Raw genomic sequence first — 26,464 nt, 5'->3', positions numbered from 1 at the left:
GATGTACACCACCGTGCCTGGCTAATTTGTTTTTTTAAGTAGAGTTTCTGTTTCACCATGTTGGCCAAGCTGGTCTTGAACTTCTGGGCGCAAAGAGATCCACCTGCCTCAACCTCCCGAAGTGTTGGAATTATAGGCATGAGCCACTAGGCCCAGCCTTTTGCCCATTTTTCAGTCAGGTTTTGTTGTTGTACCGAACTCCGTAACCTCTTTTCATGTTACTCTCTCACTTAGTATCCTAGGATACTAACATGCAGATAGCCTCTCTCCTCCTCAGAGACAAACATGCCCTTTCCTACCTTTTGCAGTTGCTGACCCCCTTCCAGGAATGTGCTGTTCCCAGCTCCTCTCATGACTGACTTCTCATCCTTCAAGCACCCGCTTGTCACTTTGGAGAACTTTCTTGACCATATCATCTAAAGCCATCTCGTTTACCACTGTTTATATCTCACTTCATCATGTCCCTGTTTCTTCTTGAAAAATCACTATCTGCTTTTATCTTCTTTGTTTCCATATTTACTTGGAATCTACCTGCACATGGAGTGTCAGTTAAGTTCCCTAGGATGCAGACATGCCTGCCATGTTCATGGCCATATCGCCAGTGCCCAGCTTAGCACCTGGCATATAGTCTTGGCTCAGTATTTACTGAATGAACAAATCACTACTAGAGGGGGCATCGCAGGGAAAAAGAAGAAAGGTGATGTGGCCCAAACTGGAATTTTACCTCTTTACCTAGGCTCTGGGTCATAGAAAAGGCCACCCAAGCTTTCTGGCTCTGAACTCCACATATTAATTCCTGGATCAGAAGCATAGTCCTGTTTGCGCCAGGGACATTGCTCTGGAGTTGCTCAGAGGAAATGGGTAAGTATTCTTGGTGTCCACCCAACCGAGGCAGAAGGCTCGGGGGGTTTGCTGTGGCCACCCTCACTCTTCCCCATACGCCTGAGGTACAAGTCAGCTCGGCTAAAGTCCTTTGAGATTTGCAGAGTACTTGGGATTATGGGAATGGCTTGGGTTCCATCAGTCTCCTGGGGGCTGAGTGTGTCAGTCAGAGTACCTGTCGTGAGCAGTCAGAGGATGAACATGAACTTTCCATACCATAATACACTAGAAAAATCAAGTTTATTTTAAAATATTTTTAAAGGCTAAGGCCATAGCAAAAATAACCCAAGAGTGGCTGAACCAAATTCAGGGAATTAAAGGAGCATCAGCCAATGCAAGCAGGTCTGTATACACATCGTTTGTAAATGTGCACAGCAGAAGGCACGGCAGCCCGAGAGGGCCATCTGGAGGGACAGGCACGCCCACACCACTCAAAGCTCTGGGCCCCAAGTGCACCTCCAAAGTCACCTACCCTGCAGCATGGCCCTTGCCCTTTCTGAGCCTGGGTATAGCTGGAGACCAAGTTCACCTGCATCGTGGCACATCCACCTATAATTGGCACCTCTCAGGCCTCTGACAACCCAGCAAGGCTCAGAGAATGGATTTGTTCTCCCTGCCTTTCAGCAAGAACCAGAGAGAAGTACTGAGGCAAGAAAGGTTATTTCACTAAAGACTGATGAACGGGTGAAAAGGGCTGGTTCCAAATAAAAAGGATGGCCGTTCGTGGAACAGTGAGTTTCCCCTGAGACATACGGATTTGGTGCAAGCAACACAAAAGGCCAGGCTCTTAAGTTTCATCCTAAAAACTGGGAGGGGGAGAGCATGAAGAGACTACTTACTGGGAGTCCCTCCAATCCTCATTTGGGTTTGTCATCAACGGGACAATCGTCTGCTCCACAATAAATAGTTTCCACCTGGATTTTGTTCCCTGATTAACCTCTCAGTGTCTGAAGAGGGGAAAACAGTGGCTGTTTCTGACACCAACCACCCCATCACCGGCAACTTTCCCTGATACTTCTGGCCTTTTAAGACTCTTTCAGAACCCCCAAAGCCACTATCTTAGCAGATGGGAGTCCCAGGGAGATCAGGCCAGAGTTGTAGGGCACAGAGAAACTTTTTAGAATAGAGAAGGCCCTGAAAGAGGAGGAAGACTCCCCAAGGCAGAACCACCACCGCATCCAACCTCCTCATCCCGTACCTTTCCTGTCCCCGGAGGTATAAGACAGACCCCCTGGCCTGGCTCCTGCACTGTACCAGGCCCACAGTGGATACTTCTACCTTAATGGAGACTAGGCCCCATGGAGTGGAGGACCCTCCTCCATGGCCTGCAACCCAGTGACTACAGGGGTGACACAAGTGACCTCTTCCCCAACACCAACCTGAGATCCGAGCAGGCAGGGAGTAGACAGCAAGACCTCAGATCCAAGCCTCCACCCTCCCCATTCCCTATTTCCAGGGCCTGGGAACACATAAGAGCAAGAACCACTACCAGGTCTGTGACTACAGTGATCTGTGTCACCAGAAAGTGACAGCTGAGGACATGGAAGTCAGGTACCTCTGTTCTTCACAGCCCCTGCCACCATTCCTGCCACGGGCAGCATCTCCCCGTCGTGCAGCCAGCCACCTCATGAGGGGCCAGCACAGAGCCCTGGCCTAGAGCATGGAAATTCATCTCTGGCTGGAAGCATCTCTGGCCCTCCCCTCTTCATCCACGGCTTCTCAGCAGGCCCCTGCCCAAGCCTGACAGATGCCTGGCTGCCTGCAGAGAAGCCCCGTGGGAGCGCAGAGTGTTGGGGGACACCACAGCCCACACAGGTGGTTTGTGTTCTGGCCTCTGACCCCGCCACAGGAGTGAGCTGTGTGACAGAGCCACATTCCATGTATGAAAGCACGGCCTCTGGCCTCTGTCCCTTGAGGTTGCCTCCAGTGTTTTGCCTGTGTGCCAGAACTGTTTCCAAGGAGCCAGCTAATTTTTTTTTTTCTCTCTCATTTTAAGTGGTTGCTGAAGCTTTGTGTACAGAATTCCTCAGCTGGTTCCAAAAAATCTGGCTTTTTGTTTGAGTCCAAAAATCAAAGAAGCCAGTTACTTTGTAAACAGGTACTTCAGATCTCAGAGGGAGGAGAAGAGCTGGGAGGAGGAAGGGGGATCTGGAACGTTTTCCTTCATACGCAGTCTTAGCACGGCAGCAGCATAAACCACAGGGATCATTGGTAGAGACTTAGCACCCAGCACATTCTTTCTTCTTGGAGAAGGAATGGGGACAAAGGCCGAGTGGCTGTTACCTGCGCACAAGAAAGATGCCCAGATCAAGGAAAGGGCCCACAAGGCAGATGGACATGGGCAGAAGGGCCAGTGACAACTTTCTTTCCCCCAAGAGTGGGCCAGCATGGGACCTGTGTACCCTGCACGCTGCTCAACCTCGCTTAGGGTCAGAGGCCAGCTCAAAACAGGACCAAGTCCAGCCAGGCAGCCCGGTCTGAGGTTCTTGGCCCCTGTCCTCATCCCTCAGTCTCCCCAAAGGCATTAGGAAGAGAAAAGGCCTCACCTGTGCCCAGGGACGGGGCTGTTCCAACTCAAGGAGCATAACTGCTGCTCTAGCTGTGAAATACGGAACGCCAGGTAAGATGAGGACACAGCCAGGATGCAGATCCTGGGGAAAGGAGCAATACAGAGGTCAGTATTCCCTCCGCAGAAAGAGCTGCAGTTGGAACAATTAAAGAACCTTTGTCCTGTGGCCAGCTAAGGCCTCAGCATCTTTCTTCCCAGGGCCCACATGGGGACTTGAGACTCGTCCCCATGAAGGTGACCTCACAGCCCAGTTGGAGCTCTGGGCCCTTAAGCTGAGCCCTGGAGGGCGCTCTGGCCAGCCAGCCAGAGCAGCCACCTACCCTTCCTCTCACCAGTCCTTTCTGTGCCTCCACAGGGAGGCCATGATGATGATGCCCTAGACAGTGGGCCCACTCCCCCAGCAGGTGCCAGTGTTGATGGTAAAAACCTAGCCAAGGGACCAGAGGAGGCTGATGAGCTAAGGTGAGGGAAAGCAGGGGCTGGCTGTCCATGTCAGTTCCCACCATGCTCACTACTCTACTGGTCCTTAGAGGTGCAGCCAAGACAGAGGTTCCAGAAGCTGCCCTAGTGGTGGGCTGGGGAGAGGCCATGCCTTTCCCCTCTCTCTCCAATTTTGCTGGCCCTCCTTCTCCCAAATCCTATGCAGCTTTTCCTCTTCTCAACATCTCCATATCCTGCCCCTCTCCACCAGTCTTAACCCTAAATTATAGGGTTTCAATAATATAAACTGGAGATCCTTTCTCTTGCTACAGAAGGGCGTGCCACATGGCCTACAGATACTACCCAAGAGCTTGAATTTGACTCAGAACCTTCCCCTGGTTCTGAACAGTGAACTCCCCACACTCCAAGGCCCTTGTTCCCAACACCTAGACACATGGGTGGGTCTGTCCCCCTCCCCAGTGTTGTCACCTACAGCACAAAGAAGACCTTCAGGAGCCGGTAATCCCAGAGCCTCAGCTCCCCAGTGCTCCTAGTCTCCTCCTCCAGCTCATCATCCTCACAGACAGCATTCTCTGCAATGGGAGAGCAGTTCGGCATCTTCTTAGGGCAGGCAGGACCCCAGCCTGGCATGGGCCATGCCCACCTCCTGCCATTTTCAGAGGCTACTTGGGCTCTTGACTTTTCTATATTGATTTGGAGAAAGAAAAAAATCAGCTCTCAGAAGCCCTGCTGGCTGTGGTGAGCCCTTTTTACGGAACTGGGAAGACAAAAGCTGGCCTTTGTAAGTAGTTGCCAAGGGCAAGCCCTCTGAACTTACCAGGCCCTGGAGGCATCCTGGAGGGGAAAAAACTGTCTGTGGAGTCCACAGGTGCTGGAGGAGTATGAGGCATGTTGTCCGGGAGAGACAGGGACCTGGAGGAAGGGCATACCTTTCTCCACTTCATCTCAGGGATGAGGACTTCCTGCAGAAAGACAGGAGAAGCTGTCTTACCCTGGCCCTTGAAATCTCACTTGCCCTAAGAAGCCCACACCAGGTTTATCAGAGCTTTTTCCAGATACTACCAAATACAGATGCCTAGCCAGGGATGGAAGCAGGTGCAAGGGGGGAGGGCAGTTGCCATAGCAATCATTTGCCTCTTCTCTCTGCTCCCTTGCTGTGACTAGCTGTTCTGCCAGGAAACGATGTCTTCGACCACTGCTAGTATAGAACTACAGTGGGATCTTAGATGTGATCCATCCCAGGTACATGCTCAGATCTGAGGCCAAGAAAGCTCGGTGCAACATGTCTTAGGTAGGGTAAGTTCTGGCTCCTCCCATTCCAAGCCCTAATCTCAGCAGGAGAACTTAGGGTGCCCATCCACAAAAATGGGAACATCACCTTCTATCCGGCAGATGGTAGCATGCATATCACATGCTTGGCTAAACACTATAGTTACTGAAGGAGCCTCCCAACACCCTAGGGTCATTTCTACCCCATCCCTGCCCTAGAAACTCAGCTCTGCCTACCCAGGGCCCCAGCTGCCGCAGGACACTTCTGGAACCTTGGCAAATCTAAAATAAGTCTGTCTGGGTTCTAGAGGGATAGTATTTGGAGTTCTTTCCTAGGGACATCTTTTATTTGACAGGTCTCCCTCTGTTGCCCAGGCTGGAATACAGTGTTGTGACCTTGGCTCACTGCAGCCTCAACCTCCCAGGCTCAAGTGATCCTCCCATCTCAGCCTCCTGGGTAGCCTGGGACTACAAGTACATGCCACCACACCTGCCAATTTTTGCATTTTTATTGGGACAGGATCTCACTGTGTTGCCCAGGCTGGTCTTGAACTCCTGGGCTCAAGCCATCCTCCTGCTTTGGCCTCCCAAAGTGCTCGGATTACAGGCATGAGCCAGCACACTCGGATCCCAGGGACATCTTTACCCCCTTGAAGGCCCTCTTGACTCAGCCAAAGGAAAGAGGATGGGATACTGGCCCTGCATCCGTACAGGTGTGCAACCCCACCTGGCCAGTGTTTCGGGACTTGGACTTCTGTTTTACTCAGAAAGTCAGCCTGTTGGCTGGGCACAGTGGCTCATACCTGTAATCTCAGCACTTTGGGAGGCAGAGGCTAGTGGATCAATTGAGGCCAGGAGTTCAAGACAGCCTGGCCAACATGGTAAAACCCCGTCTCTACTAAAAGTATAAAAATTAGCTGGGTGTGATGGCAAGTGCTTGTAGTCCCAGCTACGTGGGAGGCTGAGGCAGGAGAATCACTTGAACCCAAGAGGTAGAGGTTGCCGTGACCTGAGATGGTGGCACTGTACTGCAGCATAGGCAACAGAGCAAGACTCTGTCTCAAAAACCAAAAAAAGAAAACCTATCTGCTGAGGCCCTGGTGGCTCTGCTTATAGTGTGACAGGTTTAGGAAATGCCCTGGCCCAGCATGGACACTGGCTCTTGAGCCTGGTACCCCAGTTCTGCATTGTGGGCCCCTCCTGGGAGGCCAAGAAACCTCAGAGCTCCAGGCACTGTCAGGCCAGCAGTCTTTGGTCCCAGCTTCAGCTCTCACCAGAGACTCGGGTTCCTCTGGAAATTCTCTTACGCTTAGACTCTTCTTGCTGGAAGGCTGAGGAAGAAAGGGAACAGCAGTCACTTGTCCATCTGGAACAGGCAAGGTCAGGCACAGGGAAGCATCTGCCCTCTCTAAGACAGCTTTACCTCCAAATAAGCCACTTTGTGCCGCATGAAGTCCAGCTCCCAGAGTCTGTAGGGGACCCCCTATCTAATGCTAGAGCAGAGGGGCAAACTCCAAGCAACTTGGTCTCCCCAGTGCTAACCCACCATTCCCCTCTTCCTCACCATAGGCCAGAGAGAGCCGTAGGGCATGTTGGGAAGCAGCTACACGCTCTTGTCCATGCATTAAGGAAGCACAAATGAAGGCCTGGACACATAGATGGTCCCTGACCTACGATGGTTCAACTTAATGATTTTTCAACTTTACAATAGTACAAAAGTGATACGCTTTCTGTAGAAACTATTTCAAATACGTTGTTTTTTGTTTTTTTTGTGATGGTCTTGCTGTTGTCACCCAGGCTGGAGTGCAGTGGTGCAATCTTGGGTCACTGCAACCCCCACCTCCTGGGTTCAAGCAATTCTCTTGCCTCAGCCTCCCAATTAGCCGGGATTACAGGCACCTGCCACAACATCTGGCTAATTTTTGTATTTTTAGTAAAGACAGGGTTTCACTGTGTTGGCCAGGCTGGTCTCAAACTCCTGACCTCAGGTGATCCACCCACCTCGGCCTTCCAAAATGCTGGGATCATACAACCATTCTGTTTTTCACATTCAGTACAGGATTCAATACGTTACATGAGGTGTTTCACACTTTATTTTAAAACAGGCTTTGTCTGAGATGATTTTGCCCAGCTCTAGGCTAATGAAAGCATTCTGAGCATGGTGGGGCTAAGCAACAATGTTCTGTAGGTGATATGTACCTCTATTAAATGCATTTTTGACTTAGGATATTTTCAGCTTTTGGTGGGTTCGTGGTACGTAAACCACAGACAAAGGGCGTCTGTATACAGGGATACATGGGGCCCACTGGCCTCCAAGATACGCTTGCAGGCATAGACACACAGTCCGAGTGCTGTCTCTAGTATGTTGAGCCTGAGCCTTTAACTCCCCTCTCCCTGCCCCATTCCCTGTGGTGGAGACATGAGGGACTTCCCCCAGCACCCTTGTCCCAAGACCTGCATCCAGGCCTGAGCAGCCTCCCTGGCCCTCCTGCTCCCAAGTTCCATACCTGCAGGTGGGTGCAGACTCTCCTCAGCAGCTCATATACACTGTCCCGGGACAGCAGTGACACAAAGATATACTGGGACATGGAAAGAAAACAGACAGGGGCGGGGTGAGATGCGACCCCTCGCTGTGCCAGCAGGCCCCCTCATGGATTGGACGCAGGCCCACAGGGGTATCAGGCCGTGAGAGCCGGCAGGAGCTCTGCCTAGGAACTTCCCTTCCAGCTTGTTGTAGGGCCTGAAATATGCACTGGAGCTGCAGGGTTGGGTGAAATAAAGACCTGGGAATGTGCCCGAGTCAGACTGTGGGCTGCCGGGGCTGGGAGTGGAGACTCACCTTCTGGCTGGTGTTGGTGGTGATGGCCAGGCCGTTGGGAAGGAGCCGTGCCAGCTTGTGTTTTTTGATCATTTGCACAGACACCACAGGAATGACCACCTGATAAGGAGAGGGATGCTTCTCACAGGACTCACCCCAAGGACATGGTCCCTTTGCTCCCTGAATAGGAACCCAGCTATGAGCCCAGCATGGCCACCAAGGCGAAGCCTGGCCCCATGTGGGGAAGTATCTGAACCTTCTACCTTCTCAGCCAGGCTGCCCTTCCAGTTGTCCCTGCCACCCGGCCCCAGCCTTGGCAGTATGTGTCACTCTGGACTGTCACATAGGTATGATCTCTGTTATCCAGGAGGCCAACTATGGTGGCTCTGGTCAATCTCAGACTCGTAATGGAGCTCCCTAGGCTACTACTTGGCCACAACTATGGCTCCCCCTAAATGTGGCATCCCGCTCTGATTCTCAAAGCATTTCTGAGATATCCAGAAGCAGAATGATTTGGCTGTGAACAGTTCAGGCCAGATGTGGGGTCCAGATTGGGGCCCCTGTTTTAGAAGGGATAGGACTACTTTACTAGACACTGATGGGATGCCTCGAAGCTGCTCATCCAACCAGCAAAGGGTTTCACCAAGCAACCAGCATGCAGAGGGACAGTCATGACCTGAGGCACAGCCGTAGGGCAGGAGGCTGGCTGTCCCCTCACAGGTCATGGCAGCCCTTACCACTCATTACTACCTTGATATCCTTGCCAAAGAGGCTGGCGTGAAAGCAGAGCCAGTTGGGGGAGATGTAGAGTCGGCCCTGAAGAAGGAGGTCCCTCTGGAGGGCACAGGAGCACACTGTGATGTCACAGGAGAGAAGATGGCCATAAGCAAGGTCAGCCCGGGAAGCCCCAGGGCCTAGGTCCTCACACTCAGGAGTCCAGAGTTTAGCCTCAGGAGCCATCTCCTCAGACGCCACATTCCAGGGCCCAAACCCTAAACAGTCCATTCCCCAGCATCAAAGGGTCCTTCTCCCGACCGCCCCTCCACCCCACCAGCCTGCGGGATGTTTCTTCCTTCACCCATGCGCCAGAGGGTCCAGGTAAGGCTCCTGCCCTGCTCTGAGCCTGTATTCTCATAACCTCAGGCAGAAGCCCTGGCCTTTCCCTGCTCTGTTCTGCCCTGTCCTGCCCGAGGGCCTTGATTGCGCAAATGCCCCTACAGGCTCAGTGAGAGGCCTGAGCAGGGAATAAGTCACTGGTAAGATCAGAACAGACACCAGATTCCAAAGCCCTGATGTTTCCTCAAGCAAACCTTCAAAAATGCAATGCTATGTCCCAAACCAGCCCAGTCTTCTCACACTTCTGGGGGAGTGGTCCATATCTAAAGGACAGCCAGCTCCCATTTCCAAATCATACCTTGGAGGCTCCAGAGCAGAGGACTCTTGCCCCAGGCACTCAGGGTGCCTAACCAGCTATACCAGGGAAGACAGCTTACCTTTGAGAACCACTTCCTCCAAGGGAACATCCTTAAACAGCCTGTGGTATTGCTGGTTGTATTTATTAAGTGATATCTGCAAACACACAAGGCTGTATCTGAGAAGTCCTAGGCAATCAGACCACCAAGCGGCCCTGCTCTGGCCAACAGGAAATAATGCCACAGCCTCCCGACCCATGCTAGGGACTTAGCATGAAGCAGCTAGTAAGCAGCCAGTGAGTGCAGAGGGCTGAGTGTCAAGCAAGCTCATCTCCTAGGGCTGCCTGGTCCTGACAGGCAGCTCGTACTAGTAGAGGGGGGACACACTACTCCCACCCAGGAAGGGATACCCACTCAGGTCTCCGGATTTCCTAATGACAGGCCTGGTGGCCAAGGAGCCCAAAGTCGTGAATTCTGACAGCCCTGGACCCTTTCCTGGGTGAACAGTGAGAAGTCAGCCTCCATACTTACCCCTTCTCGGCCACACTTCTTTAGCTCTTCACCCTTCAAGCCTTCTGGGCAGTGCAGACTGCAAAGGAGACATTCCATTTCGGGGACAAGGAACCCCAGTCCTGCCCATGCCTCCTCAGTGCCAATTCTGCCCTGGCCTTGAGCCAGAAGCTTGGGGCAGAGATCGGAGACTAGGACCCTTCTCTAGGGGACACAGTGAAATGACAAGTACAGCGAGCACATAGCTACACAGCTCATCCCCGGGGAAGGGCACCACCGGAGGCAGGGAGGGGTTCCCGAGAGCCCAACTTCCCTGATGTGGGTGAGAAGCATCCCCAGGAGGTGTGCCCAGTCTCCCAGAGACGCTGAGGAGTTGCCCCCCTCGGCGTCAAAGACCCTGTCCGATTTCTGTGGCTAAAGGGTAAGCCGGGGAGCAGGCAGTATGGGAATGGGGACTCATTTGGGGTGCAGATGAGGTAAAGGTGTCAGACTCACAGCTCCGGGGCCTGGCCATGGGCCATGATCCCAGCAGGACTGCCCTCTCTGCCGCCTCCTCCCTGTGGCCTGAGCTCTGCTGCTTGGAGGTTGGCACGGACTCACCTGACCTGACTGAGGCTACCACACTGGGAGAGGGGATGGCACTGAGAAAAAAAGGTAAACCTTTGCCCTGGCCGGATTGGCCCAGGCACAGGTGAGCAGGGACAAGGCTGGAAACCCGAGAAGCATGGACTCTGCTAGGTCCCAGTGCACTGGGACAGGCTTGAAGGGCGGGAGGAAGCAGCCCAGGGCAGCCTGTGCCTGACTTCACAGACCTGCACAGAGGCCCCAGCTCAGCCTTGAGGTCCTCTTACAAACAGGTCACATCCTGAGGGCTTCCCACCCCCTGGTCTGTATGTATCCCTGACAGGGAAAAGGGTCCTCACCTGCAGTCCAGGGGCTCCTGAACTCTGTCTGGTTTCTCTTTGCAGGACACAGGACTGTTCCGAGAAGTCTTCCCGTGCATTTGTTGGTTGCTAGGGAAAAACCGGCCCACATCATGAGGACACCTTTCCCAGCAGCCCCACCATGCCCAGGACCGCTGCCTCTGTCACCCACCCAAGACTGGCCCTTATATTCAGGGTGATATTGAAGACCTCACAGTTCAGAGGCAGCAGTGCAGGCAGAGTCTGGGACAGCTGACGGAGTGGAGTGGGGGGTCTCACACGGTGTCTTTCCCGAAAGCCAGAAGTTCTGCTTATGCCTAGGCTGGTAGGAAAATCAACCTGTCTACCTCATCTCCAGTGCCAGGCAGCTCGCAGGCCAGGCCGAGTGAGGCCTCTAGCTCTACCCTTCAGGAGGCACACTGCAAGGGAGGACGCTGAGAGTTGCTCATGCCGAAAACAAGTTTCCAGAGTACCCGGGCAGCATGGCTGAAAACTGTCCAGTTCCAGGAAAGGAGGCTGAGCACAGGAGGCCTTATCGAAGCTCTGGAGCTGATGCGCTGAAGGTGTGGGAGGTGGACGCGTGTCAGCCTACAGATGTGTGGCCAGGAGGGGAGGAGCCGTCTTATAGCAGGAAGTGGGCTTAGTCACTTCAGGCAGTCGGACAGCTCAGTGATAAGAGCCAAACAAACCATCTCAAAAATGTCCCTGAGAGAGGGCCTGGGAGGGAACAGATCCTGTCTCCCTGGGCAGGTGGGGCTCCCCAATGGCCTTTGAGTTCCTGCCTCCACTAAACACTCCAAAGAATCATTACCCTGTTCCTGCTCCTCCAGGCTTCAAATCAGTAAAGCCTGAGTCGTCAATCCAGCCCCAACCGCGTCGGCCCAGGAGCTGACTAAGAAAGAGACGGTGGCCGAAGAAGCAGGGCGATGCTGGGCCAAAGTGGTGGTCAGGAACAGGTAACAATGTCAAGTGTTGTGGTCCCACAGCAGATTAGGAGCTGGAGCCTGAAACCTACAAACCTTAATGCTCAGCCACACTCTGCTCCACAATTGAGGCGAGTCAAAGTTCTCTTCAAGAACAGGGCTATCACCTCTACCCAAGATCTGCCAGGACCCTCAGAGATTTATTTAGTCACACCTGCCCCCATAGCATTATACAGATTAGGAAACTCAGTCCTGACAGGGGACAGCCCGTCTCAAGTATTACACAGTGAAGAGCCAGGTGACCTCACCCACGAAATCAGCCCAGCCATGGCCATGTGGCCTGCTTACCTCTGTCCTCAATCTTAGAGGATTTTGCCACATATATCAACATGTACCGACCACAGTCTTGTGAAGTGACAGACTGCTAGACATTTGACCCTTTGACTCTCAAAGTTGATTTCTGGATTTATTTGGTTTCATCATGTCACACTGCACAGAGGTTTTTTCCCCCTTGATTTTTTCTTTCTTTTTTTTTTTTTTTTTTGAGACGGAGTTTCGCTCTTGTTAACCCAGGCTGGAGTGCAATGGCACGATCTCGGCTCACCGCAACCTCCGCCTCCTGGGTTCAGGCAATTCTCCTGCCTCAGCCTCCTGAGTAGCTGGGATTACAGGCACACGCCACCATGCCCAGCTAATTTTTTGTATTTTTAGTAGAGACGGGGTTTCACCATGTTGACCAGGCTGGTCTCGATCTCTTGACCTCGTGATCCACCCGCCTCGGCCTCCCAAAGTGCTGGGATTACAGGCTTGAGCCACCGCGCCCGGCTTTTTTTTTTTTTTTTGAGACGGAGTTTTGGTCTTGTTACCCAGGCTGGAGTGCAATGGCGCGATCTCAGCTCACCGCAACCCAACCTCCGCCTCCTGGGCTCAGGCAATTCTCCTGCCTCAGCCTCCTGAGTAGCTGGGATTACAGGCACGCATCACCATCCCCAGCTAATTTTTTGTATTTTTAGTAGAGACGGGGTTTCACCATGTTGACCGGGATGGTCTCGATCTCTTGACCTCGTGATCCACCCGCCTCGGCCTCCCAAAGTGCTGGGATTACAGGACTGAGCCACCGCGCCCGGCCCCCACCTTGATTTTTAAACCTCATGACAGAAAATATGTAAAGATATATATAAGATCAAAGTCACCTGTAAGATTCCCCAAGAATCACCCAAAGAAAAAATGTATGCATAAACATAACCTGTGTAAATGGTTATATAACCTATAATTTGCGTGCTTAACCCGATTTCATGAGGAATTTCCCATGTCACTCACTTTCCATTTCTGAGATAGATTCTCAGAAGTAAAATTAGTGGACTGAGAATAAACAGATGCTATTCCAGTTAACCCAGCTGTCAGCACGACATGAGGGTACCTATTTCCCCACATTCAGGCCCTTCTCCAGATATTGTCTCTTGCTCACCTTTGCAAATCCAATAGGTAAAAATGTTTTCATTTGTATTTCTGCTTAGTGGTAGGTTGAACACTTTTTTTCCAATTATTAACCACTGGAATTTCATCTGCGAACTGTCTATAAGAATTGTCTTATACACAATTTTTTTTTTTTTTTTTTGAAACAGGGTTTTACTTTGTCACCCAGGCTAGAGTACAGTGGTGCGATCTCGGCTCACTGCAGCCTCAACCTCCCGAGCTCAAATGATCTTCCCATCTCAGACTCCCAGGTAGCTAGGACTACAGGCATGCACCACCATGCCTGGCTAAGTTTTTAATTTTTTTGTAGTGGGGGGTGGGAGCATGGTATCTCACTGTGTTGCCCAGACTGGTCCTAAACTCCTGAGCTCAAGCAATCCTCCCACCTCAGCTTCCCAAAGTGCTGGGATTACAGGTGTGAGCCACCATGCCTAGCTTTTTTTTTTTTTTTTTTTTTGAAAGAGTCTTACTCTCTTGCGAAGGCTGGAGTGCAGTGGCCCCTCAGCCTCCCGAGTAGCTGGGATTACAGCGCCTGCCACCACATCCAGCTAATTTTTGTATTTTTTTTTAGTAGAGTTGGGATTTCACTATGTTGGCCAGGTTGGTCTTGAACTCCTGATCTCGGGTAATTCACCCGCCTTGGCCTCCCAAAGTGCTGGGATTACAGGCATGAGCCACCATGCCCACCCTGTAAATTCTTTATTAAGAATTTTTTTATTATTTATTTTTATTTTTTTCTTTCTAAAGAAGAATATTAAGAATATTAATCCAAGCCCAATCGACTTTCAAGTCTCTTTAAATTAAAAGGCAACTCCTGGCCAGGTGTGGTGGCTCATGCCTGTAATCCCAGCACTTTGGGAGGCTGAGGCAAGTGCATCACTTGAGGTCAGGAGTTTAAGACCAGCCCGGCCAACATGGTGAAACCCCGTCTCTACTAAAAATACAAAAATCAGCTGGGCATAGTGGTAAGTGCTTATAATCCCAGCTACTTAGGGGTCTGAGGCAGGAGAATCACTTGAACCTGGGCCAGATTGTACTTCTATCCAGCCTGGGAGACCAGGGAAACTGTCTTTAAAAAAAACAAAAACAAAACAACTCCTTTACATGGGGCCAAGGGAATGGTTGCAATCCACTCCTTTACATTTGCCCATTGGACCCAGTCCCTCCTCTCTCTCTGCTGATAATGCTATTGGCTCAGAAACCCTGCCTACTGCCAAAACAATCTTCAGTTCACTTTCCACTGAATAGTGGTGTCTTCTCCCCTGTAGTGTTTATTTTGATGAATGAAAATGAAGTGGGGGCAGTGAGTGCCACATGAAGTCTGGGGCAGAGTGGTGACTGAGCACTCACCAGCAGAACCAGTCAGGCAGGGGACACCCAGTGACCAGCTGGGCCTGGACCCAGAGGGCCAAGGAGGCTTCAAGAGCACAGGCCCAGCCTGGCGCCCAACCCTGCAGGCAGCTGCTGTCAGTTCTCCTCTGAGTTTTCCTCACGCTAGATGTTCGTGCCTGTGGGTCGTGAACCACCCCTCTTCCTCATCCGTCCCATCCCCACGCCCCCACTGTGGAGTTCCCCTCAGGGGTCCTGGAAGCCACAAAAAACTCTTAATTTCTGTCATGAGAGGTATGGAGCAGCGGAGTAGCAGTATTTTGACATTAGAGGGGATACAAAAGATTGGAAATCTTCAGATGAGGCTCCTTCCCCCAGCTGAGCCTGGTCTGGAGGCAGGAAAGCCCCTCCCTAGAGGGCACAGCAGGTGTCTGCCTGCTCTCCAGCCCCATGCAGCAAAAAATACTCCCTGAGCTTTTCACACCACGAGCCAGGTAGGGGGTCCCCCAGTCTGAGGAGCTGCCAGAGGGTAGGGAGGGCACCTAGCACAGGGAGATGTCAAGAATGGGGAGACACAGAGGGCAGGAGAGGAGGGGGCGGTGAGCGAGGAGCCCAGATACGCAGGAGGCTAGGTGCCTCATGGTGCAACTGACCCAGGCACTCTGCACACCTCCCCAGGCTCCAAATACCCACACCAGGTAGATGCTCCCAAGCCTACCTCTGTAACCTTGACACCTACGCCCTCCCGCGCTTCACACACTGCCATCTAGACGCATCCATGCAGGTGAGCTCAGCAGCAGCCCCCAAACCCACTTCCTCCTGAGCATCCAATGTCTGTGAAAGGCTCCAGCCTCTCCACAGTTACCCAGGCCAGAATACTCCACTCATTTCTTCTCCCAACCCCCAAAGCCAATCAAGCCCTCAGGTCCCTCCGAGATAACCCAGGAAACCATCTGTTTTCTCATTCCTGCGACACGATGCAAACCCAGATCACAGTCCTCTTCCCGGATGCTGGCAACAGCTTCCTGAGCGAACCTGCCTCCGGCCATGCGGGTCCACACTGCCCAGAGGGCCAGCTGGGGCCCGGGTCTGATCCCGTCACTCTCCTGCTGACGCTCCTTCTTCATTTCCCGTCACTTCTTCAGCTGGCTCCCCAGACCTTCCTACTGTCCAGCCTCATCCCCGACATTCCCTACGCTGCAGTGCAGCCCAGCACCTCCGCTTCCACACTGAAGCAGTCCTTCACCCCTGTGCACTTCACCTGCTTACCCTTCTCATGCTTATCTGCCTGGGGAGTTCCCAGTCATCTTTCAAGCCCCAGGTGAAATGTCACCACCTCTGTGAAGTCTTCCCTGGTTTCCCCCAGCACAGGGGCTCACTCCCCCTTCTGTGGTCCACTGTCCCTTCTTGCAGGCTGCTGCCCCGGCACTTACCACACCAGACTCTGCTTGTCTGTTTACACATCTGTGTCCCCCCAGTAGACTCTGAGCTCCAGCAGGGGTGCGTTCCGCACATCTCTGTATCCCCAGCATACAGCCAGCACCCAGTGTTTGCTGAATGAAGGAAGGAGACAGGGAAAGAGAGGTGACACCCCAAAAGGGAGACAGAAAGGAAAAAGCAAGGCTGTGAAAGTGAGGGGGCAGAGAGAATGACACACCCAGCAGGAAAGGAGGGCAGAGGCTGGACAGGAGCTGACAGGGTCCCCCACAGCAGGGGCCTTCCCTCCAGGAGGCCTGGTCCGGTTCCTCAAGGCACTCAGCCCACGGTGGTTGACTGATCAAAGGGGAACTCGGATGGGAGGTAGGAGATGCAAGAAAAGAATAAAGGGCCCAGGCAGGATGGGGTATTTGCGTAAAAGCACAGGCTGGGCCCCTCCTGCCACCACTGGGCTGCATGCCCCTGGGTGGGCCATACCCTGGCAACACTCCCCCACCTTCCCAGCCCCCTTCCCCATGCCCAGCCCTTCCTAACCACAGGGCAAACCTCCCTCCAGTACTCATCCAAGCCTCTGGCAGTGGCCAAGCCTGTGGCTGATGCCGAAGCACAAACAGCCAGGCCTGCGTGGTCACAGGCAGGGCCTTCCCCTCAGCTGGGGTGGGGTGGCCCCCTTGGGCATCCCCTCCTCCGTGGAGGTGACCGCACTCTCCCAAGTTGACTTCTTGTGGACCCTGTGGGTCCTGCCAACTCTTCTCAAGGCCAAGCCAAATGACAGCTCCACCCTCTTGTGCAGCCAGCCAGGACGCTCGGCCCCAGCAAGCTCCAAGCGGAGACCTGAAAACAAAACTCTTCTCTTCCAAACAAAAACACATCATGGCAGCAGGTCCCGACAGTACAAACTCAGAAACCACGGAAATAGCCATCCAAGGACAGGAAGCTTCGTGGACGTCTGTCCTGGGACTCAATAGGCTGGGGACCTCCGCTCTCCCCTCTAGTGGCTGCTCCAGATCCCCCCACCAAGGTCTCCCTACTCCACCTCACCTCTCACGCAGCTGACCTCCTACTTCAGGGAGAAAGGACGCTCTCCTTTTAACTCTAAAGTGTAGCCTGCTGGGTGCACATTAGAATCACCTGCAGTGCTTTTTTTTAAGAGATGGGGTCTTGTTCTGTTGCCTAGGCTGAAACACAGCGGTGCAATCATCTCAACTTCCTATGGCTCAAGTGAGCCTCCTGCATAAAGCCTCCCAAGTAGCTGAAACTACAGGGGTATGCCACCATGCCCAGCTATTTTCTTTTATTTATTTATTTATTTTTTTTTTTGAGACGGAGTTTCACTCTTGTTACCCAGGCTGGAGTGCAATGGTGCGATCTCGGCCCATCGCAATCTCCACCTCCTGGGTTCAGGCAATTCTTCTGCCTCAGCCTCCCGATTAGCTGGGACTACAGGTGCGCGCCACCATGCCCAGCTAATTTTTGTATTTTTTTTTAGTAGAGATGGGGTTTCACCTTGTTGATCAGGATGGTCTCAATCTCTTGACCTCGTGATCCACCCGCCTTGGCCTCCCAAAGTGCTGGGATTACAGGCGAGAGCCACCGCGCCCGGCCTTCTTTTTCTTTTTTTTAATAGAGATAAGGTCTTGCTATGTTGCCCAGGCTAGTCTGGAACTCCTGGCCTGAAGCCAACACGACAGAGTGCTTTGCTTCTTTTGGGACTTTACATGAATGGAGTCATACCATACATACACGTGTATGTGTCTGCTTTTATTCAGCAATGCGTTTGAAATATGGATAGACCACAATTTATTTGTTTTACTATTGATGGACATCTGGGCAGTTTCCAGTTTTTGCCTCTTATGAAACTGCTATGAACATTCTAGTACAAGTCTTGTGCACGCAAGTATTCACTTCTATGGGTAAACACTTAGGATCAGAAGTGCTAGGTCACAAGACAGGTGTGTGTTCAGCTTTTCTTTTTTCTTTTTGAGACACAGTCTCCCTCTGTCACCCAGGTTGGAGGGCAGTGGCATAATCTCGGCTCACTGAAGCCTCAGCCCCCTGAGTAGCTGGGACTACAGGCATGTGTCAACATGCCCGGCTAATTACTGTATTTTTAGTAGAGACGGGGTTTCACCATGTTGGACAGGCTGGTCTCAAACTCCTGACCTCAAGTGATCTGCCTAACTTGGTCTCCCAAAGTCCTGGGATTATAGGCATAAGCCACCACACCTGGCTGGCTTTAACTTTTAAAGGCTCCCAGGTGGTTGTAAACCCCCAGCCAACTAAAAAACCACAGGAAGAATCCTGCCCCCACCCCTCCCTTCTCTGTGGCTGCTCTCCAAGGCCAATCCACCTGCCTGGGCCCTGGATCTGGGGTCCTGACGCTCCTGAGCCTTCACCCTGGCCCTTTTGAGTTTCAGAAGCGTCCTTAGCAAGGCAGGGAACCCCACTGCCAATAAGATTTCCTTCATCTTTTGAGGCCTGGGAGCCCATTTCCTAGGTTGTACCACGGAAGTCAGAAGACAAGCTTTTCCAGGTGACAGAGGCTGGCTCTGAACCACGCTGTATCCTTCCTGAGAGACTCCCCATGTTCTCTCAGGGCCACAGTGCCCCCTCACAGTCAGAAACTGGGTGAGAAGACCATTCCGAATGGCACACTAGGATTCTATGGAGAGAGGCAGGCTCATAAGTTAATTTCCTTCTTTTGCAAAAATAATGTCTTGCACTTTCATGGAAGCTCCACCTCCCTTTTTATTTTCTCAGGTGACATTCTATATCTAGGACAACTGCTTTGTCCTTTCCACTGACTGGAGGGAAGAAAAATCTCATAATTGAGTCTCACTCATACTGACTGTCATGGGGTGAGGCTTAGTGAATTGGGGTCCCACTCAGCTACCCTGGCAGAGGGCTCCAGAAGGGCAGGAACTCAGCCTTGCCACGATCCTATCCTCCAGGAAGAGTTCTGAGAACACCCAGGCCAGGAACGGGCTTGCTCTCCCTTCACTGCCTCTAACAGCTCTGAGATGAAGCGGGGATGTTGAGGGCCAGAGGCCTGTCCTCCTAAGACCTACCAAGTGACCCTGGCCACAGCCGGTGGAAGCAGGGTGTGCTCCAGACCCAGGCAAAGCCATCGCAAGCTGACCAGCAGCCTCTTTAGAGTGGAAAGATGAGCTGGCTCATCAGATTCCCTTCCTGAGGAATCCTAACTGGGAAATCCAAGATGTGGAGGTGTGGAGGTGTGCAGCCAGGAGTGGACAGGCAAGAGAGCCGGGCAGGTGCGAGCTGCAGCTCTCCTCGAGCAGAACCTCTGGGTGTCCCTGGAGACTGGCTCTAGAGTGAGAGAAGACGGGGCGGGAGGTAGAGAGAAGCAGGGGGCCATGGGCCAGGCCTCCAGTATAGGAGAGCGTGGAGAGGGTCTGCTCCCTTGGGATGCCCATGAACTCCTTCTGAGTTTGTGTCACTACAAAATGGCAAAAAGAAAAAAAAATCCCCTCTCTGACCTGCAGATCTTCAGGGCTACTATGACTCAGTCTGGGGTGGAGCTGGGGACACTCACAGCCCTGCCCACTGAGCAGCGCACACCCCCCACTAGCACCACTGACTGCCATCACGTCCTTGAAGGATACCTAGAGAGGCATCTACCCACAGCAAGTGAAGATGGGGGCACCACTGGGCCTCCGAGGCACCCAGAAAGCTCCATACATGGCCTCCATGCCTGAATTTTTCCACTGGGACTACAGCCCAAGGAGCCAGCCACAGCAAGGCCCTCTCTATACCTGGGCCACACCCAGTGACGGCCTCCCACACTCATGGGCCCAGAGGCACAACCACAGCTCAGGCCCAGCCACACTCAGGGTCCCTCTCTCTCTCCTCGTCTCTCCACCAGAGGTTAGAGGACAGCAGTTGCTGCCCTCTCCTGCCCAGAGCTTAAAGGCCTGTAGAGTGAGAACAGTCGCCACGGAGACAGACAGGGACAAACAGCTGAAACGGGAAGCTTTCCTCCTGGGGCACATCCAGGATTTCCTGCAAAGCCCAGGCCAGATCACAGGGCCAGCCCAACAGAGTACCCTGCTGGCTGCTGGCCTCGGCCCATCGTACCCACTGCTGGAGCGGCATCTATTTGAGCTGGCACCCCTGGGTCTGCGCATAGACCACTTTTTCTTGGCAGGCCACTTGACGCTTGGCCATTTCCAGACAAGAAGCTGGTCATTCAGGTCTAAAAACAGACTTGCATTCATTAAGGAACAGAGCGCCCCTGTGCTCTTGGTGGCCGCCCTCCGGCTGGGCATGCTGAGTGGGTGGTAGGGGAGGCGCAGACAGGCTTAGCCGCTCAGACGCCCCCACTCAGGGCTGCCAGGGGCTGTGGCTACTCTGGGGACACGTCAGTTCTGTCCCCCCGTAGATACTGTCCAGATAGCCTATCCTAACCACCCTGGGACACCCACCTCAGCACCAATCTGGCTTTGTGGACCCATCAGGCTCTTCTCAGGACCACAGGCAAGTGTGAAGGGTCTTGGGGTCCTGAAAGAGCCTGGGGCTGGGGACGGAAGACAGGATGCAGGCCTGGACCTGCTTCACACTGCTAAGGGGTCTTTAGTAAGCCGCTCTTCCTTTCTGGGCCTCAGTGACTCCTCTGCAAAGGGCACGAAAGTCACAGCCCAAGAGAGACAACAAGTATTGTCTGAAGGAAAAAAGCAGAGGCCAGGAAGTGTATAAACTGCAGATGGCCGCTGGCCCTCTGTGGTCAGAAGAACCCCCATCCCAGGAGGGATCTCTATCAGGGGATCCTGACTCAACCACGGAGGGCAAGGAAAACATTTCTGAAGAAGCGCAGCATTGGAGTTCATCTCCGAGGGATGCTAGCCAGATGGAGAAGGAGGATGCTGGGTGGAGAGAATCACTGTAGAGGGGTTGGCATGTACAAAGGCCCCAAGGCCAGAAGTTTGCAGCACGTGTGGGGAAGCTAAATAGAGCCTTTGGGTCTGGAGGGCAGAGGCGAGCAGTGAAGCGGTGAGCAACGAAGCTGGAGGGGTTGGCAGGGCCAGACCACACAGGGCCCCTGGGCCTCCATAATGGTTTTGGTCATTATCTTAAAAGCAATGGGGAACCAAGGAAGAGATTTAAACAGGGAAGTATACGATCAACTTTGTGTGTTAATAATCTGCTTCAAGACCAGGCAACCGGGCACAGTGGCTCATGGCGATAATCCCAACACTTTGGGAGGCCGAGGCGGGTGGATCATGAGGTCAGGAGTTCAAGACCAGCCTGGCCAACGTGGCAAAACCCCGTCTCTACTAAAAATACAAAAATTAGCCGCCTGTAGTCCCAGCTACTTGGGGGGCTGAAGAGTATTGCTTAAACCAGGGAGGCAGAGGTTGTGGTGAGCCGAGATCATGCCACTGCACTCCAGCCTGGGGGACACAGCAGGACTCTGTCTCTAAATAAATAAATTGCTTCAAAGTAATCCCCTGGAAGTGGGGCAGGGGAGCAGAGGGTGAATATTGATGAAGCAGGAATGACTTAGGTTGATGGTTATTTTAACTGGGCGATGGATACATGGGGACGCACTGTACAACTCTCACATCCTTTGTGTGTGTTCACAGTTTTCCATGGAGAGAGATCAGGTGCATGGCTGTAGCCCAGCAGCGGAATGATGTCTTGGACTGGGTAGTAGTGGTGATGGAGGGCCAGAGATGGCTTCGGAATATATATTTCCAAACAGAATCTATCTGACTTGGTGAGGAATTGGATGAGAGGTAGAAAGAAGAAGGTGTCAAGTATGACTAGATTTCTGGCTTAAGCGAGTAGGACAGTGGGCTCTCATGCTGAGAATAAACAGGGTAAAAATAGACGAGAAGAAAAGCCTAGTTGGAAGAAGCAGTCACGAGTTCAGCCTTGAACACGGGTGAGAGACATTTAAGTGGAGATGTCAAGCTATATATGAGTAAGAGGCTCAGAAGAAGGGTTTAGGCAGGAGGGATACATTTGTGAGTTACTGGCCCATAAGTGAGAAGAGGTAGTAAGGCTGCACCAGGGAAAGTGGGCACACAGAGAACAGAAACTATCAACAAGAATGCCAAGAGGTAAGGGGAAAGAAAAGTCTTTTCAACAAATCATGCTGGGACAACTGAATATGCACTTGGAAAAGAAAAACAATGGACCTTTAGCTCATACTGTATACAAAAATTACCCAAAATTTGGCCGGGTGCGGTAGCTCACGCCTATAATCCCAGCACTTTGGGAGGCCGAGGAGGGTGGATCACTTGAGGTCAGGAGTTTGAGATCAGCTTGGCCAACATGGTGAAACCCCGTCTCTACTAAAAATGCCAAAATTAGCCGGGCATGATGGCACATGCCTGTAGCCCCAACTACTTGGGAGACTGAGGCAAGAGAATTGTTTGAACCTGGGAGGCAGAGGTTGCAGTGAGCTGAGATCACACCACTGCACTCCAGCCTGGGTGACAGTGTGAGACTCTGTCTCAAAAAAAAAAAAAAAAAAAAATTAGCCAAAATTTGTCAGAGCTAAAACTATAAAACTCTTAAAAGAGCCGGGTGCGGTGGCTCAAGCCTGTAATCCCAGCACTTTGGGAGGCCGAGGAGGGTGGATCACAAGGTCAAGAGATCGAGACCATCCTGGTCAACATGGTGAAACCCCGTCTCTACTAAAAACAAAAAATTCGCTGGGCATGGTGGTGCGTGCCTGTAATCCCAGCTACTCAGGAGGCTGAGGCAGGAGAATTGCCTGAACCCAGGAGGCGGAGGTTGCGGTGAGCCGAGATTGTGCCATTGCACTCCAGCCTGGGTAACAAGAGCGAAACTCCGTCTCAAAAAAAAAAAAAGAAAACAAAGGTGTAAATCTTTATGACCTATCAGGCAATGATCTCTTAGATATGACACCAAAAGCATAAGAAACAGAAGGAAAAAAACAAATAAATTGGATCTCATCAAAATTAGAAATGTTTATGCTGCTAATATTATCAAGAAAGTGAAAAGACAGTCCACAGAATGGGAGAGAATATTTGCAAATCATCTGTCTAATATGGGACTAGTATCCTGAATATATAAAGAACACTTATAACCTTGAGGACATTATGTTAAGTGAGATAACACAGTCACGAAAACACAAACATGTATGAATCCACTTAAATGAGGTATCTAGAACAGCTGAATTCACAGAAACGAGGTAGAATAGTGGTTTCAGAGCCTGGGGGCAGAGGGGAAAATGAGTTGTTCTTTGGGTATAGAGTTTCAGTTTTGCAAGATGAAAAGTTCTGAAGATTGCACAACAATGTGAATATAGTTAACACTACTGAACTGTGCACTCTGTTGCCCAGGCTGGAGTACAGTGGCACAATCATGGCTTACTGCAGCCTCAACCTTCCTGGGCTTAGGTGATCATAAAAACACAGGCAACCAAGCCCAGCTAATTTTTGTATTCTTTATAGAGACAGGGTTTCTCGATGTTGCCCAGGCTGGTCTCAAACTTTTGGCCTGAAGGGATTCTTCTGCCTCAGCCTCCCAAAGTGTTGGGATTACAGATATGAGCCACTGTGCCCAGCTGGTAGGGTTTTTTTTTTTTTTTTTTTTCTTAACCACTATTTAAAATTATTCTAAAAGGACTCTTGGCCGGGCGTGGCAGCTCATGCCTGTAATTCCAGCACTTTGAGAGTCCGAGGCAGGTGAATCACAAGGTCAGGAGTTTGAGACCAGCCTGGCCAATATGATGAAACCCTGTCTCTACTAAAAATACAAAAATTAGCCAGGCATGGTGGTGCATACCTGTAGTTCAGCTACTCCAGGGTCTGAGGCAGGACAATCGCTTGAACCCAGGAGGCGGAGGTTGCCGTGAGCTGGGATCATGCCACTGCACTCCAGCCTGTGCATACTAGGAAAAAAAAAAAAAAAAGAACTCCTACAACTCAACAATAAAAAGACAAATAATCCAATTAAAAATTAAGGTTCAACATGAAAGAACCTTAAAAATATGATGCTAAGAAGCCAGTCACGGAAGACCACATATTGCATGGTTCCATGTATAGGAAATGTCGAAAATACGAAATCCACACAGACGGAAAATAGATTAGTAGTTGCCTGGGATGAGAGGAAGGAGGAAATGAGGAGTGACTTCTAATGGTTTACATAGAGTTTCTCTTTGAGATGACAGTTGTACAACTTTGTGAATATACTAAACACCAGTAACTTGTACACGTTAAAAAAGTGAATTCTGTGCTGTGTCAACATTTCGATGAAGACAAAGAGGTGGGGAGGGCAAAGGAGAGAAGAAATGGAGAAGTGTGGGATCTGCAGAACCACAATCTTAAAGATTGTGTGGAGAAGAAAGAGAGGAAGTCCGCAAAGAGATTCTGAGAGTGGCCCAAGAAACAGAGGGTGGGCGCAGTGGCTCACACCCGTAACCCCAGCACGTCCAGAGGCCTGGGTTGGCGGATCCCTGGAGCCCAGGAGTTTGAGACCAGCCCACACAACATGGGAAGACCTTGTCTCTACAAAAGATACAAATAAATAAATAAATAGCTGGGTGTGGTGGTGAACACCTATAGTCCCAGCTACTCAGGAGACAGGTGGGAGGATCCCCTGAGCCAGGGAGTTCAAGGCTGTAGTGAGCTGTGATTGTGCCCTGCACTCCAGCCTGGGCGACAGAGTGAGACCACGTCTCTATTAAAAAACAAAACAAAACAAACAAAAAAAAGCCGGGCACAGTGGCTCACACCTGTAATCCCAGCACTTTGGGAGGCCAAGGTGGGTGGATCACCTGAGATTGGGAGTTCAAGACCAACCTGGCCAACACGGTGAAACCCTGCCTCCACTAAAAAACAGTAAGTAGAAAACCAGGTGTAAGGCTGTCATGGCAGCCAAAGGAGTGTTTCAAAAGACTGAGGGGAAAGCAGTGCTGAAGTCTGAAGACAGGCCAAGTAAGAGCAGGACTCAAAGGCAGTCCCTGAATTTACCACTGCAGATGGGTAACTTTAGTTAGGACAACTTTGGTGTAGAGTGGGGTCTACTCCTCCTCCTCTTCTCCTAGGCGGGTGACTGCATCCCGGGGATGAACGGTGAAGACAGGCCTCTGTCTACCAGCGAGGATGCTGCAAGGATGCAGCTGAGGACAGCTGGAAACCGAGTCCAAGCCCAGCTCAGCGCCACATCCCCTGGGAACCTGCCCTCCGCCCTCCCTCGCAGGAAAAGACCGCGGAGATGCTGAGAATGGGTAGACAGGATCGCATCTTTCTCTCCTGGTTCCCCAGGGGGTTGTTTGCAGTCGGGGAGGGGATGCCCTCACCACAGTCTCATTGCCGGGTTCCCCAGTTCCCCAAGCAACCTTCACCTGCAGCCCCTCCACCCCTCGGCTAGCACAGGCAGGAACCACAAGTCTATTTTCTGCGCCTGCCTTGGAAAGAGCTGGAAAGCTGGCGAGGCAGCCGCACCCAGCATTCCAGCGCCACACTTAGAGGCTCCGAAGCGGCGCCCGAGGCGCCCGCCCCGATCCCGCCCGGCCATTCTAGCGCCACACTTAGTGGCTCCGAAGCGGCGCCCGCACTGATCCCGCGCGGCTGGCCCCGACTGACCCTTTGAAGGGCGCTGTGGTCAATGCCAGAGTTTGCACAGGCCGGGGAGCTGTCAGGGTGCAGCAGCCACGCCCCCACCTGCAGAGCCCCTCGGAAAGGGAGCGTGTGCACCCTCCGAGCCCCCTCCTGGTGCGGTGCCTGCACCGCGCGTGATAGCTGGCCCAGCTGACGACGCCCGCCTGGGGGCTGGCTGCGCGCCCTGCCCAGGCTCCTGCCAACGCGGCTAGGCCAGGCCGGGCTCCAGCCGAGCGCTCAGATTCCTGACCAATGACCTCGTCTTGAGGAGTTTGCTGGGTCCTGAGACCTCCTCCTCCAGGGAGAACTCCAGATTGTCTAACTGCTGGAGCCCTCCTAGGAATGCCTGCTCTCACCACTGTTACTCAGCCTTGCCCTGGAGCTTCCAGCCACCGCACACAGGCGAGAAAATAAATTAAAAGTTCATTTACACGTTAAAAGGAGACTATTATTTGAAGATGGTCAGATAAACTAAACACATAATCAACGACAAATCATAAGAAAGTGGAGCAAATATTTTTATATTTGGGCAGTGAAGTGGGCAGAGCTGTGACAGGGAAGACACATGATTAACTCATGGAATTAATTACTATTCTAACGGTTACAAGATCAACAGATCAACATAAAAATCAATTGTTCCCAACACACTTTGGGAGGCCGAGGAGGGTGGATCACGAGGTCAAGAGATCGAGACCATCCTGGTCAACATGGTGAAACCCCGTCTCTACTAAAAATACAAAAAATTAGCTGGGCATGGTGGCATGTGCCTGTAATCCCAGCTACTCAGGAGGCTGAGGCAGGAGAATTGCCTGAACCCAGGAGGCGGAGGTTGCGGTGAGCCGAGATCGCGCCATTGCACTCCAGCCTGGGTAACAAGAGCGA

The 26,464-nt window shown here is 52.1% G+C and overlaps 1 protein-coding gene across 9 annotated transcripts in view; it reads right to left on the bottom strand.

Moving 5' to 3' along the window:
• Window positions 1-1,103: 1,103 nt before the first annotated feature.
• Window positions 1,104-26,464, bottom strand: part of GRAMD2A (GRAM domain containing 2A) — a 42,963-nt gene continuing 17,602 nt past the window's right edge. Inside the window, exons 1-12 of one of the 9 annotated variants that reach the window (XM_074392713.1) lie at window positions 11,172-26,379; window positions 10,825-10,914; window positions 9,923-9,980; window positions 9,473-9,548; window positions 8,730-8,833; window positions 8,001-8,099; window positions 7,669-7,740; window positions 6,379-6,492; window positions 4,710-4,854; window positions 4,365-4,575; window positions 3,429-3,533; window positions 1,104-3,165 (exon numbers count right to left, since the gene is read on the bottom strand). In XM_074392713.1, the coding sequence (XP_074248814.1) occupies window positions 3,162-3,165; window positions 3,429-3,533; window positions 4,365-4,575; window positions 4,710-4,854; window positions 6,379-6,492; window positions 7,669-7,740; window positions 8,001-8,099; window positions 8,730-8,833; window positions 9,473-9,548; window positions 9,923-9,980; window positions 10,825-10,914; window positions 11,172-11,176 (1,083 nt within the window). In that variant the 5' untranslated portion in view covers window positions 11,177-26,379 and the 3' untranslated portion in view covers window positions 1,104-3,161. Of the gene's footprint in view, window positions 3,166-3,424; window positions 3,534-4,364; window positions 4,576-4,709; window positions 4,855-6,378; window positions 6,493-7,668; window positions 7,741-8,000; window positions 8,100-8,729; window positions 8,834-9,472; window positions 9,549-9,922; window positions 9,981-10,396; window positions 10,543-10,824; window positions 10,915-11,171; window positions 26,380-26,464 lie in introns of those variants that run through there. The other 8 variants (XM_074392714.1, XM_074392715.1, XM_074392716.1 and 5 more) reach the window with 8 other exon arrangements.

This window comes from Saimiri boliviensis, chromosome 2 (genome assembly GCF_048565385.1).
Source record: "Saimiri boliviensis isolate mSaiBol1 chromosome 2, mSaiBol1.pri, whole genome shotgun sequence".
In the NCBI taxonomy this organism is placed as follows: Eukaryota; Metazoa; Chordata; class Mammalia; order Primates; family Cebidae; genus Saimiri; species Saimiri boliviensis.
This window is presented reverse-complemented; position numbering and strand designations above follow the sequence as displayed.